The sequence below is a fragment of the Naegleria fowleri genome (genome assembly GCF_008403515.1).
Source record: "Naegleria fowleri strain ATCC 30894 chromosome Unknown tig66, whole genome shotgun sequence".
NCBI lineage: Eukaryota > Heterolobosea > Eutetramitea > Acrasida > Naegleriidae > Naegleria > Naegleria fowleri.
In genome coordinates, this window is record NW_025407998.1 from 36665 (window position 1) to 50694 (window position 14030).

The following is a 14030-nucleotide window of genomic DNA, read 5'->3' on the forward strand; positions in this document are numbered from 1 at the left end:
TTGATTTTGTGTTGTTAATTGTTTAGATCATTGTTCAGCACCTCCGATTTTCTTCGAACTCCTTCTTTTTATCGTGAAGATGATGGCGAGAGGAATTTTTTCCAAATCAAAACAATAAAAAAATGGATGAAATAGAAAGTAAGTGCGAGAGATAATGACTAGCCCAATAATTAATGATTGTTGTAATAATGATCCTCATGGGTGAATATGCGGAATGATGTGTTAATGTACATGAAAATGATGTTGTTGATCAATATATTTTCACGCGCGTGGAATTTGATGATGATTTGAATTGTTTAATGCAATTACAACGGATATGATGATTCAACAATATTTATTGTTGATAATTCTATGGAATGTGCACAATAACGATTTGCAATGATTGCGGAATGGAATTGTATGGACAATTTTCATCATTCAACCATCTCTTGTGGACACATATCTCTATATGTGCTATTGTTTCAAATGGAATGACCAACCACAACAACGTTATCATCATGATAGAACATATGAAAATAATTATTATCGGAGACGGTCAGGTGGGCAAGACAAGTCTTGTTCGCCGATTTGTTGACTCAAAATATGATCCGGATTATAGGCAAACGATTGGCGTGGCATTCAAAGAAAAACAACAATATATACCTGAACCTATCAATGAGGCTGGTACGTACTATTGAGAATGTTGAAATTCACAATACCAATATTATTATTGTTGTTGTTAATTATACATCCTTTAAATTCTCTTTGCAAACAATTCCAAATATGTACGAAAATCATCATGTAATTTTGTCAATAACATGACAAAAATTTTTGACATTACGATGAAAATTTTACAATCGGGAAATTATGCTCTTCCGATCACATACTAGTAACATTTATGCTTTGGGATACTGCTGGACAAGAGGGTAAGTTTGTGACTCTTCAACAGTTGTAACAACAAGAATGATTCAATATCAAAAATTTTCACACTCATCTGTTTTTTTGATGGTTTATTGTTTCAATAACCTGATACACAATTTTCATGATAATATTTCAAAATCTAAAATGCTATTTTCTCACCCTTAAATATCATATTTTATTACTGGCTCTGTTATTAAACTGCCACACATTGACATTTGTGACATGCCATAACTTTATTCAACAATAATAATGATATTGATGACTGTAGAGTTTGCTGACATGACTCGACAATATTACAGAGGTGCCAAAGGTGCCATTTTGGTGTTTTCAACAACGGACAGAAGAAGTTTTGAAGCCATCAAGGCATGGAACGAAAAAGTCGACACACAATGTGACGATACCAATTTATGTAAAGTTTTAATTCAAAATAAGATTGATTTAATAGACCAAGCCGTGATTCAACCGTAGGTATTTTTGACTGAAAATTCATCTGGAGAAAATTGCATACACATCAAAACAAAATACCATGTCTCTTACTTTCCTTTTCGAAAATTATGGGAATCCATTATGGAAACTCTGCAGTTCTGAGGCTGAGGCGCTTGCCACTGAGCTTGGAATTAAATTTTTCAGAGCTAGCGTGAAAGAAAATTTAAATGTAACAGAGAGTAGGTTTTTTCGTGAAATACAAGACTTGATAATTATGATGACGATTGGGGACTTTGTTGCATCATTTTCGTGACCATGACTTTTGTGACAACATGACGACCATTTTATTTTCCAACAACAACATCCAGTTTTCCAAACACTCGCCATTGATTATTATAAAAAATTAGAAGAAACCGCTCAAAAAGAAGAACAGAATACGAATCATCCATCTCAACCGACGGACAATCCACAAGATACGAATAAGGTCAATCTCAACCAAGAACCCGCAAAGGACCCACACAAAAAAAAGAAAAAGTGTAGCTGTAACTAGTATTTTATGATTGCAACATCACCAAGCAAGTAAACACATCTTTTCATGATTGTTTGTCAATCATTCATTCGTATGTACACAGAACGATGATTCCTTTGTTTATTGTTGTTGCTTGTCTTTTTATTCACTACTCTTCGTTGTCAGCAGATAATTTTTCCTCAATATTTTGAATTCTCTTCTTCAAGTCAGACACCGTGAGAGAGCGTGCATTCTTCAGCTTCGATTCTTGCTGGACAAGCTTTAGCTGCCTTCGGATGTCATCCACCGAGGTAATGGTTGGAGTTTTTCTTGAGGGAGACAAAGAAGATGTTGGATGGCTTTTCTGAAGATTATTGCTTCTAGTATCTTGTTTTGAGGCTTCATATTGAGCTATTTTAGCAAGTTGACGATGAATGTATTGCTGGAATGGTTCGCTGCATTTCGATAGGTGGGTATTAATGCTCACAGTGGGGTGAGACTTTTTGAACTCGTACAATTTGTATAACCCCGAATGCGTGCTGTCCTTATTGCTAATTAAATTGAATATTTCAGAGAGTTCATCTTGAATGGCTTTCTCGTTATTGTTTCCATTTGATGAATTGGGAGGTGAAGGCCTTGTTGGTTTTGCTTGCTGTGGTTGTAATTGAGGTTGTTGCTGATTTGATGATGGTTGATTTGTTGTTGTCACATTCATGTTATTATTATTAACACCAATACCTGTATTAGTTGCTTGAGCAGAGAGATTTGAAGTAGCAGCAGTATTCGATGAAGCAACAGCGACCATTGGTGAAACATTCATATTTGTGGTTGTTGTAGAACCACCCGAAGATACTGCTTGCTGATTCGCTGAAGAAGTGAGCATGAGTTCAATATATGAGATAATGAGGGGGTTTTTGTGTGTGGGGATCAGATTGAGGCAAGATCTTATACTTTCTCCCTTGACTTTGACGAGCTCGTTAAGGATAGTTTTAATGGTCCTAAGAGGCAAGTCGTTTCTATCCTTAAACAAGGTTGGAGGATTGTGCGTCAAAAAGCTATGTAAATCCATTAATAGAATATCCACGTCAACTCGTGAAATGGTAGCTGCGAGGGCTTTTGTTAACTTGATGAGACACTTCACCACTAGCTCAGAATATTTTTTCAGAGCAGGGTTGGCATATGAATACTCCAACAAGTGTATGAGAGAGGTATAGGAGAAGGTCCTATTCGAATTCTCCAATACTTTTAGCATGAGTGAGTTAAGACCTTTCAACAAATCTTGTCCATTCTCGAGAGATGGTAGTCTTTCATCTAAAAGACGGCTCAACAACTGATCAATCGTTCTTTGCAAAGTCTCTTGAGGGACAAATGCGGCCATCTGTCTATCATTGAACAGAGACATAAGAGTGGAGAGAAGATATTTACAAATTCTAGTAGTGACCAAACCTGCTGACGCCTTTTCGAAAGAATATTGAGTATTTTCGGTGAGGGATTCTACAAGTTCTTTCAGAGACGAGAGGATGGCAGGTCTGCATGATTCATCCTTAAATTTCAACACGAGGGTTTTTAAAGCATTAATGGCCGCCTCCGATCCGTGTTCACTTGTATTGATTGTATTGACCAACTCTCCAATAGAGAGAGATGTGTGAGCCTGCTCTGTTCGAATAGTCTCTTTAACAGGAGACCTTTCGGGCATTCGTGGAGTAGAGTTTCCTGTGAGAGAAGTATTGTGTGGTTGGTGTTGGGGTAATTCAGGAATAGCGATCTCAGAAGAAGGCATGTGTGGTGTGACAGTGGTTTGCTCTTCGATCTTTTGCAAGTCCAATTTATACTCATCAACGGATTCCACTTGAGGAGTTGCCAACTGCAAACGAGGAATAATAGGTAAGAAAGGTTTTAGCGGCTGGAGCGAAACGCTCGTTTTTGATTGCAGTGCAGATGGTGGAGAAGGCGATCTCTGGTTTGGAGAGGAGGCCAATGTCTTGGAAATATTGGCACGTTTCTTAACTGTTTTTGGTTGCTTTGAAAACTCTGAATCATGGTCGATACTATTATTCATGGTTGAAGCTGCATTCAAGGTGGTTGAAGATGAACCAGCTGCTGTGAACGAGGAAGGCAGATGAGATGTGCCATTTGCCTGTCTGACCTCTACATTCAGTGATCTACTCACGTCCCTTAATGTCATCTTTCGTTCAAATTTTTGCAAAGTAACAGGAACGGCCGAAACAGTGACCGACTGAGTCATTGGTTGAGTTGATGATGGCATCTCAATATCATCTTGCGTTTGAGGAACATGTTTTTGATAAAAAGGAACATGTTTTTCCAACAGAGGAGCCAAACTCTGTTGGAACGCCGGTTTCAATTCTCTTACTTGCTTTGAAACATAATAGTAGCCTCCGTGCTGTAAAATTTCGGATAAAATTGCTTCTGCAAGTTTTCGCGTGTCAGATCTCGACGCTTGCAAATACTCCAACAAGGGTTTGACCAATGGAGAAAAAATATCAATATTCTTAGTTTTCATGGTAGCCAAATGGTTGTTAATAAATTCCAAGACTTCCTTCTTTCCTTCAGGATTACCTTTTTCACCTGTGATGGCTTTAGGGAAAAATTTTATCATACTCTCAAATGGGAACACGGCAATGTATTTGTCCAAAGACTCCAATGCGGCAGTTCTTACTGCCTTATTATTGTGCATTGATTTTGAAACAATGCTGGGTAAAAGAATTTTCAAATACTTTTCCATATCTGATCCTACTGCCTCTGCAATTAAATCCAAAAGTGAGAGAGCAGTTGTCACAACTTTGATGTTGGCATCTTCCAGTCTTTGCCTCAACGCATGAATAAGATCGAGAATATTTGGTTGAATTCGTTTGTGGGCATCATCGGTGATTATCTTTTCAATAGTTTGTAGCGCCTCAACTCGAATGGTCCAATTCTTGTCATCAAGAGAGTGAAAGATTTTTGGAGAGATTTTTGGCATGATATCAAACCTTGGAAGAGAATTTTCGTACGCACTCACACTGAGTTGTATCTTCTCTTGCCCTTTCACTTTGCGCGTTGGTTCCGGTGGAGGCCCTTCGACTTTTTGAAACTCCTTCTTGACCATATCTAACAAGGCAGGTTTGGTATCTGACAAGAAGTGCAACAGTCCTTCGCCCATGTATGATCTCATGGAAACAAGCATTTTGATACAGCCTTTTTTGATGATTGGATTACTATTTCCCAAATACTTTTTAGCAAAATCGATCAGTTCTGGAGTATTAAAGCATGCAATACTGAACTCTGTAATAACTTCACTAAGCCATTCCAAAATAGATCCAATCAATTTTGGTGGCTTGTCATCCAAGTTTTCAGAGATCTTAATAAATAGATACTGGGGATTGATGGACTCACAAAATGCCTTTAAACCCTTTTTTGCTTGTATATCAACTTTAGGCGTAATTAGCTTATCAAGCATCCATGTGATAGTGGGTAATGAATTTAGTTCTCCAGATTTTATATCTGTCTTGTTGAGAACGTTTTCAATCAAGTCAAATGTCTTCTCCAATACTTTGGCATTGGATTCTTTCAATCCAGGTTTGTATTGAAAGAGGCTTATGATGTGTTCATGCTTTGCTTCGAGTGTTGTTTTTTCGAGTGAATTAATGATAGATTCAATATTACATAGTGCCTCAATTCGATCACTCCAATTGCTGTTGGCTAACTTTTCAACACAAGCCTCTCCAAATAAGACCTTACATTCTTCCAATACATCTGAAGCAGAGAGGGTAATAGCAGGAACTGAGCTGCTGCCATTATTGCCTTGTTTGTTTAGACACACTGATTTAGAGGTGGGTACCTTTGATCTCTTCGTGGTAGATCCTAAGGAGGGTTTTGTTTCGATTGTTCGCGAGGGAGGTCGAGATATTGAACCTGTTTTTGAAATTGTAGAGCTTGATGTTTTCTTATAGTCTATAGATTGAGACAGTCTCGTGCTGATATCATTGTCAATTGGAGGCGCTCCGTATGATTCCAAATACTGCACAATTTTTTCCTTCACATGAGACTCCAATTTCAAGAGTGAATTTGTTTGATCCGTCTCTCCAACGACCCAAATAAGGCGAGCAATAATTTTGCAACACGTATCTCTCACTTCGGAGCTAGCATCATCCGTAAAAGCAAGTAAATGATTGAATAGAGGCTTGAGAGATTTTTCCAGATCTTTCTTCTTTTTGTTGATTAAACATCTTTCCAGGAGTGTGAATATTTGCAGTTTTTCTGAGTTTGAGGCTGTCTTATTGTTCATGGCTGAAAAAATGGTTTCCAACATGTCCGTAAAGGGAAAGGTGCAAGTGTCGAATGACACCAGGCATTCAAGTGTAGGATCGGCTAACTTTTTTTCTTTCAACTTGGTCAATAGTCTTTCATAGAGGTATTTTGCCGTTGTTGTGAAATCAGACTTCATGGCTTTAGAGAAGGCAGTCAGACAATCGATAGATTCCTTAACAACAGCTACATTCTTTTCTCGTTGAAGAACAACATTGATGGCAGAAAAAATGTTGGAACAATCGCATCCCTTCTTGATATGAAAATTGTCAACTAGCCTTTTTAATTCTTCAAAGGCATCCCTACGTATGGACCATTTTTCATTTTCAGCATCACTGTACCAATCCTTTCTCAACTTTTCATTGATATCAATGGTTTCTTTTTCTTTTGTGGGCACTTCAATATCTTTGAGGAGTGACGACGTTGTAATGGCGGTCGAGTGGACGGATGAGGGCTTGACAGACGACGGATTTAGAGTGGATCGACAGAATCGTGTCACCGCGGCTGGTGATTTATCATGAAGAAGGTCAAACTCTTCTCTAAGGGCCTTCATTTTGTTTGATTTTACATTTGACAAGTGTACCTCAACAGCCTCAAATCCAAGCCATCGGAAAGTTTCCATGGCCAATTTGTGAGCTTCCTCTCGTACACTTGCATCATCGAGAATGCTTGGAAGGCTTTGTAATATTATTTTAGGAGGAATAGTTGGAAAGCCAAAACCATGCACTGCTGTTTGTACGATACTGATGCATTGTGCTCGAAGCTTGGGCTTCTTATTTGAGAAGTGACCCTTCAGTATGGATATAATACTAGACGGATCTGACACTTCAATATAGAGTAGTATGATTTCCACACTCTTTGACTGTACGGATGGCTTTGAGGGTAGGCCTTTCTCAATTAAGATGGGTATAAATTTTTCAGCTGTACTTGAGGCGTTTTTGTATTGATTCACAAAATGATAAAGAGTTTCTACTGCCTTTTCTAAAACACTTGGATGTCGATTGTTCAGTGCTTGAATGAGCTCATTTTCTAGGTATTTTGGTATTTTACAATGGGTGAATTAAAATAATAATATTTTTGCAATAGCATTGAGATGATGATTGCAAGTATTATTGAAACGAAAATAACACCGGAATAACAAACATAAAATTAACGAAAATGCATACATACCACTTGCTTGAAATACTGAATCAGTAGGATCCGATTCTTTAAATTTCGCACACAAATGCTCTAGCTCATCCACTTTCTTTTTCCATGCTGGATTCTCGTCGTTGGATGAGGAATTGTTCTCTTGCATCAATTGTTTGCGGAGCATGTTTTCAAAAAGTAAGTTTGACGAAGGTGGTGTTGATGGTGTTGCATCTTCAAACGGAGAGGTAACGCTGTTGAGAACTTCACTCATGACTGGTGTTGACAGGAACAAAGGTTGCTCTTCGGGATTGTTGTTGGACGATGTTGTTGGTTCTGAAGCAGCTGCTGGTGCTCGTTTCCGTTGTGGTATGTGGACGTAAACTTCAAACTCATCGTTGGTTGTTTCTTTTGGCGGGTTTTCGCCTTGATTTGTTTCTTGCTCGCTGTTGAGGGGTGATTGAATATGTTTCGGGAAGGTTGTGTCGTTTGGAAGTTCTTGAGCCTCGGTATTATTTGTTTGTTGGTTTAACGATGTTGATGTTGCAATTTCATGTTGCATTATTAATGAATCTTTTTTTGTTGTTTGACTTTCAATCATTCCATCGTTTCTCTCCTCTTCATTTGATGGGTTCTGCTGTTTGATGGTCCGAACTTGCAAAGGAAGAGAGGATGGATTAGTTTGAGGCGTAAACCTTTTTATTGGCTGATCATCAAAATTAATGTGTTTACTTGTGTTCTTTGGCATTCGCTCACTGAATCCCTGATTATTTTTCATTCGTTCCTCTTCCTTTCTCAGCTCCTCTTCCAACATCTTTTGAAAGAGATCGTGGCTCGACGGAATTTCAGGTTCATTGCTCACCGCTTCTTCTCGCAAGGTCATTATTTTTTAAAGAAATTAAATGACAAAAAAATTGGCGGTAAAGTTTACAATTCGTTCTTAAAAAACTTTACCTCTTCCTTCTGAGACCATCATCCATGCAACTGAATATCATCCCACTCGTTCATTTGTGATTTTCATCACGTACACTGTTGTCTAATCGGTTCCTTATTAATTTTAACACTTTGTTTTGAATACAACCATTCTTGCTTTAAAAATTTCACCAAAGGATTCTTGTTGTTTTTTTCTCGAAACATTGACTTTGTTCATTATTTTGAACAACCTCAAGTGCTCCATTCTAACAATTTTCTAACCATATCCTTTCTTGATGTAGGGGAGTGAAAAACGGTTTAAAGATTGTAACAATATAAGATCTCACAAAAAAGAATCTTCAGAAAAAAATGTCTGAACTGAAACATGTGCTTTCTTTCGTTTTTGATAAAATTTTCAACAACAACATTCACCACCAACACTCAAACCCGAAGAATGGCATTGCATCAACCACAACAACAACAACTTCCAACAGCAAGCACATTACCTCAAACCTTTCTCCTCCGCTTTTGACTGCTTCATTATCGTCGGCTCTTCCTCCTCCGATGGCAACTCCACCACCACTTCACCATCACAAAATTCTCTCCATTGATGCCGGTTCATCCAAATTCAAAACGTGTTTCTTTGATTTGGAACATAAAGATGCTTTCCGATGTGATGAAGGAAGTAGTGATAAAAAAGCAATGTACACAACAGTTGCTCTGATTATTAACATGTTGGACCAACATTCACAGAGAATTCAAATTATTAATCATCCATATCCTCTCTCACATCATGTTTCATTGGCACGAGGAGAGGTCTTTGTGTTTTTTTATAATTGGAAGAATATGATGTTTCCCATCACGGAAATCATGACTGATGAATTTGTAAATCGAGAAATGAAAAGACAATCAAATTTTGTCGTGTGTGATGAGAGGACACTTTTTATTAACTCTGGAAATGTTGAAATTACGTCGGAAGGAGTACAAGTTACCATAACATCCTCTCAAGTTCGTAAAGCCACACAAACCGCACCTGAAAATTCGATACTACAACGACGTGAAGGAGATCGGGTATTGTTCTCAAAAAAAGATATTGTTAGAGAGCTCTTTAAATTTTGCTTTAACTCACACGTTCAATTACCTAACGGAATTTCATTGAGAGATTGTGAAATTTATGTCTCAATACCTTCCAAAGTGCTTTTCAGAGATCGTGAAGCTTTTAGAGAGATTATTTCAACTGTTTCACAAAATGACAATATTCGATTGGTTCGAGAATCCGTCGCACTTTGTTACTACTTTCATTATGTATATTATGGAAATGTTCATCATTTGAAAACATCACCTAGGAAAGAGAATCAATCAGCAACAGAGATTGGTGACCACACGGAATCGTCACAATCCATTCCAACCAAAGCTGTTGCCATTGATATAGGTCATTACTCATCCGACGTGGCTGTCGTGGCACTTGAAAATGAGTATAGTATCAACATGACCAGTGCTTATTGTCTGTATCATGGAGGTCATAAAGTGACCATAGATATTTTGAAAAGCATTTTACCTTCTAACGATTTGGAGGAATTGAAAAAATCAGAAGAAAAATTTTGGAGAGAGGTCTGTAAAATGAACGAATGCAAAGAAACTATATTCGACCTCGATACAAAGTGGAATCTCGACAATCACTTTAAAAGTGGTCAGGATGGATGTGTTATTGATGACGTTTTTTTATCGGCGGAGAGTATTAAGCAAATTCTAGATCAAAATTTTTTGGACATTGTCGAATTATTGAAAAAGCTTGTGGAATCTAATTCAAGCAAATATTTAATTTTGGGAGGACCAGTCTCTAAAACTAGATTATTTAAGAATTACGTGAAAAGTTTTCTTCAGAATACTCCATGTGAAATTGTTTTCACGAAAAATCTGTACGATATTTGTATTGGAACGTTCCTTTATGCTGCAAACAGCATTTCACAACCACCATTGGAGACTTCTCAAGCGAGCAGTGTGGAGAGCATTAGCAGTGCTACCAGTGTTTTGGCATCACCATCCAAGATTCGATTTGTAAATTCTTCTCCCATTGATCATGTCTTTTTATTTTGTAAGTATTATTGTCATGCGATACTTGAATTAATAACCTTTATTATTACTATGTTATTATTAAATATTTTACCTCTTCATATGACAGGCATGAGAGACATTGTCTGTACCAAGGTACCTAACTACATCAAACACCGATACAAAAACATTTCACTCGAAATGTACAATCAAATGATTGAGGATGGTAAGTATTAATCATGGAAATTCATTTGTGAAAATAGTCGGCTATGTTTTAAAACAATGAACGATGAACCTGTTGTTGAATCATCTCAACTGTTGATAGTTTACGGACTCGAAAAAACACGCCGCCTGAACATGTACAACTTGGAAGATCAAAACGTGCTCGATATTGATACAAGACAAGAGAGACCAACAAGTCCTATCGTTTCTTATCTTACTCTCGATACGGATGCCGCATATATTGATTTTGAAATTTATAATGCCACTTTGGCCAATGACTCTATTCTAAAACAAAAAAGAGACATGGCTGTGAAAGGATACTTTATTGATCCGAGTCGTCAGAGAAATTATCGAAGAATTTACACTGCTGAAGGAGCCAGAATTTTTGGACTCGATGAAATGAATTTTATTCGTCGAGTGAAAATTGTGGGCTTTCCTAAATTTAGTTCTCGTAAAAAAGAGTTGATCAAATTAATGGAAAATTGGGGTTATACCGATGAAGAAATTGATTTTATTTTGAGCAGCTGTCGAGTGGATTATCAGATTAATAGTGACGATAATCTTGTCATGCAATTCTCAAATTTATTGGAAACAATCACTTTTAATCCAATTGAAATTCACACAAGCCATGTCATTCCATGTACCATTCAAGATGCCTTATCTGAGGAAGTTTCAGAAAAATTCGATCAACAAGTCAAAGAACTTGTCGTATCCATTGAATTAAGTCAAGACGCCATTGAGACTTTGAAAAAGGAAAAATCGGCTTCTGCATTGCGAATGGCATCAACAACATCCAAGACAAAAGTGCTCAGAGCGAAAGGAATTGACATTATTTCCATAATTAATGAACATTTAGCAAGTAGTGGTAGTGGTGGTGTCAGTAGTTGTAGCAGCAACAGCATTATTAGTCATAGAGGTGGTAGCGGTTCTGCTGCTGCTGCTGGTAATCATGAAGAACAACATGACCTCGTAAAAAAGGTCAACCAAGATCATCAAGAGGAGATTTTCAACATCACCTCAGTAGTAGCAACCACTGCAATGAAAATGGATAGTCCTGAACTATTGACAATAACAATAACCACTACTAATCCAAACATGAAACCTGATTCTGATGAGAATGAAGAAACAAATCTTACAAAGAGGAAACGGGAGCTCTATGATGATGCATTCCTTCTTGCCTCTTCTGTAAATTATTCTGACAAGAGCAACAACTTTTTGATACAGTCACCTGGAGAAGAAGAAACAACCAACAAGACGACCTCTGCTGTTGTATCATCAAAGAAGAGAATTGTGACACGAAAACGATGAACAATCACTCAGCACCGGTGCCGAGTTCGTTATCCTAAACAACGGAGTTTCGTATTTTCCTTTTCCTCTACTTGACTCCACTGCGCAGTTCAAACATGATCATTCCAAAATCTCCGATGAATGCATTCATTTAGAAATTAACTCATTTTAAATCGACCTTCATTCTGAATGATAGGATGATAATTTAATCTCATTTGGAAAACAAGATGGCATTATTGTTGTGAAATTTTGAGGTAAAATTTGGTAAAATTCTTTCTGAGGGCAAGTACATTAAGTACTGCGAACACGTGTGTGCGTACAAATGAATGGACATTCCACCGTCACCAGCATGATCATCATTCCACGACTTGTTAAAAAAGATTTTATCCAAATTTGTCCATTTACCATTTTGAAACGAATCGAGAGCATTCACAATACCAGCACACACCTCCACTACAACCTTACTTGTAATATTCACACTGTTACTGCTGCTGTTGTTATTGTTGCTGTATTGTGCACCCTGATGAGAAGCACATGATTTTCTTCTTGCAAAAAAACAACAACAAGAAACACACTCTTCAATAACCTTATTCAGTCCAATCATTCCAATTATTCCTTATTCCACTTCATCATTCAAATAGTTAATATCAACCATTCACATATTTGTTGTTGCATTTACATCACATTCAGAGAGACAAGATGACCAAACTTGCATCCAACAAGACTCTCGTGGTATTGGTGGCACTTTTATTGTTATTTGTAGCCACGGTATTCATTGATGCTCAACAACCACCTCCACCTCCACGACCATCCTCACCACCTCAACAAGCACAAAGTCAACAACAACAAGGTGCTGGACAACAACAACAATCTCAATCACAGGCCAGTCAACAACAAGGTGCTGCTGGACAAAAACAACCCCCAGCTCAAGCGTCACCACAACCTCAACAATCGCCACAACCTCCTGTTGGAGGACAAGGTGGTGGACAACAGCAAGGAGGACAAGGTGGTGGTCAACAAGGTGGACAAAGTCAACAACAACAAGTTCGTCGTCTCATTCAACGTATTTCCATCGATTTGAGAACCATTCAAGCAGCAGGTAGAAGATGTTTCGGTGGTGTTCAATTTCCAATGCAACAAGGAGGACCTGCTGGTCAATCTGCACAACAACAAGGTGGTGCTGATCAATCTGCACAACAACAAGGAGGAGGTGCTGATCAAAGTCAACAACAATCTCAACAGCAAACCAAACAACAGAATCAAACTCAGACTGTTCAAGTACAAACAACCACCACTCCTGCTCAGGGCCAACAACAGCAACAGGCACAAAGACAACAACAAGCACAGCCACAACGATCGCCACAACCTCAAGCTTCGCCTCAACAGTCACCACGACCTCAACAATCGCCACAACCTCAACAAGGCGGTGGTCAACAGCAAATGCCTCCACAAATGCCTCCACCCATGCAACCACCCAGCGATCAAGGTATGGTTGGTGGACCACAGGGTGGCCCTTCACAACAACAGGCTTGTGGATTAGTCTTGCAAGCAACTCAAGCACTTGCTAATAATACTCTTGCTCTACAGAATTTTGCTTCTTCATTCCCTAATACGACTCTTGGTGCTTTGCGTAATTTGACACAAATTGCTCCACTCTTGGTTCAACATGCACAGAGTGGTAATTGGACCTTGTATAAGACAGCTTTGCTGACATTTATAAGTAGTTGGCAGGCAATTCAGACGGCATCTCCAAGATTTGGTGAAGATTTCTTCCCTCCATTCCCTCCATTTGATGATGAAGAAGGAATGATGATGGGAGGTCAGCAACCATATGGGCAGCAGCAACAAGGTGGTGGTCAACAACCATATGGGCAGCAGCAAGGTGGTTATGGCCAGCAACAACCCTATGGTTATCCAATGATGGGACATCCAATGATGGGCCAACAATATGGACAGCAGTATGGTTATCCAATGATGGGTCAACGCAGACCTTATGGCTATGGAGGAAGAAGACCTTACAGTCACTACGATGATTATGGCCAATATTACGATGAAGGCGGATATCCACCTTATTATGAATATCCACCATTCTGCCCACCATGGTGGAATCCTTATGGAATGGGATATTATTAAATGAGTAGTGTTTATTGCCAATAGACATGGCGAGAAGACAGTCACTCGTGTATTCTTTGAAATAAAAACAGTGTGAGAACGTCAACAACTCTGAGAAATTAAAAAAAGTTTCTTATCCTCTCGAAACAAATCAAGCTTCAACTTATTGAGAATGTAA

The 14030-nt window shown here is 38.3% G+C and overlaps 4 protein-coding genes across 4 annotated transcripts; 3 read left to right on the top strand and 1 right to left on the bottom strand.

Moving 5' to 3' along the window:
• Positions 1-122: 122 nt before the first annotated feature.
• On the top strand, positions 123-1876 carry FDP41_008836 (uncharacterized protein; the record flags this gene model as incomplete). Its single annotated transcript, XM_044712731.1, has 6 exons — positions 123-138; positions 505-663; positions 870-905; positions 1169-1364; positions 1483-1565; positions 1695-1876. The coding sequence occupies 6 exons, from the start codon at positions 123-125 to the stop codon at positions 1874-1876; spliced, it is 672 nt and encodes a 223-aa protein (XP_044557301.1).
• Positions 1877-2003: 127 nt separating this feature from the next.
• On the bottom strand, positions 2004-8150 carry FDP41_008837 (uncharacterized protein; the record flags this gene model as incomplete). Its single annotated transcript, XM_044712732.1, has 2 exons — positions 2004-7168; positions 7310-8150. The coding sequence occupies 2 exons, from the start codon at positions 8148-8150 to the stop codon at positions 2004-2006; spliced, it is 6006 nt and encodes a 2001-aa protein (XP_044557302.1).
• A 398-nt stretch (positions 8151-8548) lies between these two features.
• Positions 8549-11761, top strand: FDP41_008838 (uncharacterized protein; the record flags this gene model as incomplete). The annotated part of the gene is made up of 3 exons (XM_044712733.1): positions 8549-10274; positions 10362-10457; positions 10557-11761. The coding sequence occupies 3 exons, from the start codon at positions 8549-8551 to the stop codon at positions 11759-11761; spliced, it is 3027 nt and encodes a 1008-aa protein (XP_044557303.1).
• A 678-nt stretch (positions 11762-12439) lies between these two features.
• FDP41_008839 (uncharacterized protein) lies at positions 12440-13873 on the top strand (the record flags this gene model as incomplete). Its single annotated transcript, XM_044712734.1, has 1 exon — positions 12440-13873. One exon carries the CDS (start codon positions 12440-12442, stop codon positions 13871-13873), a length of 1434 nt encoding a protein of 477 aa, XP_044557304.1.
• Positions 13874-14030: the final 157 nt, after the last annotated feature.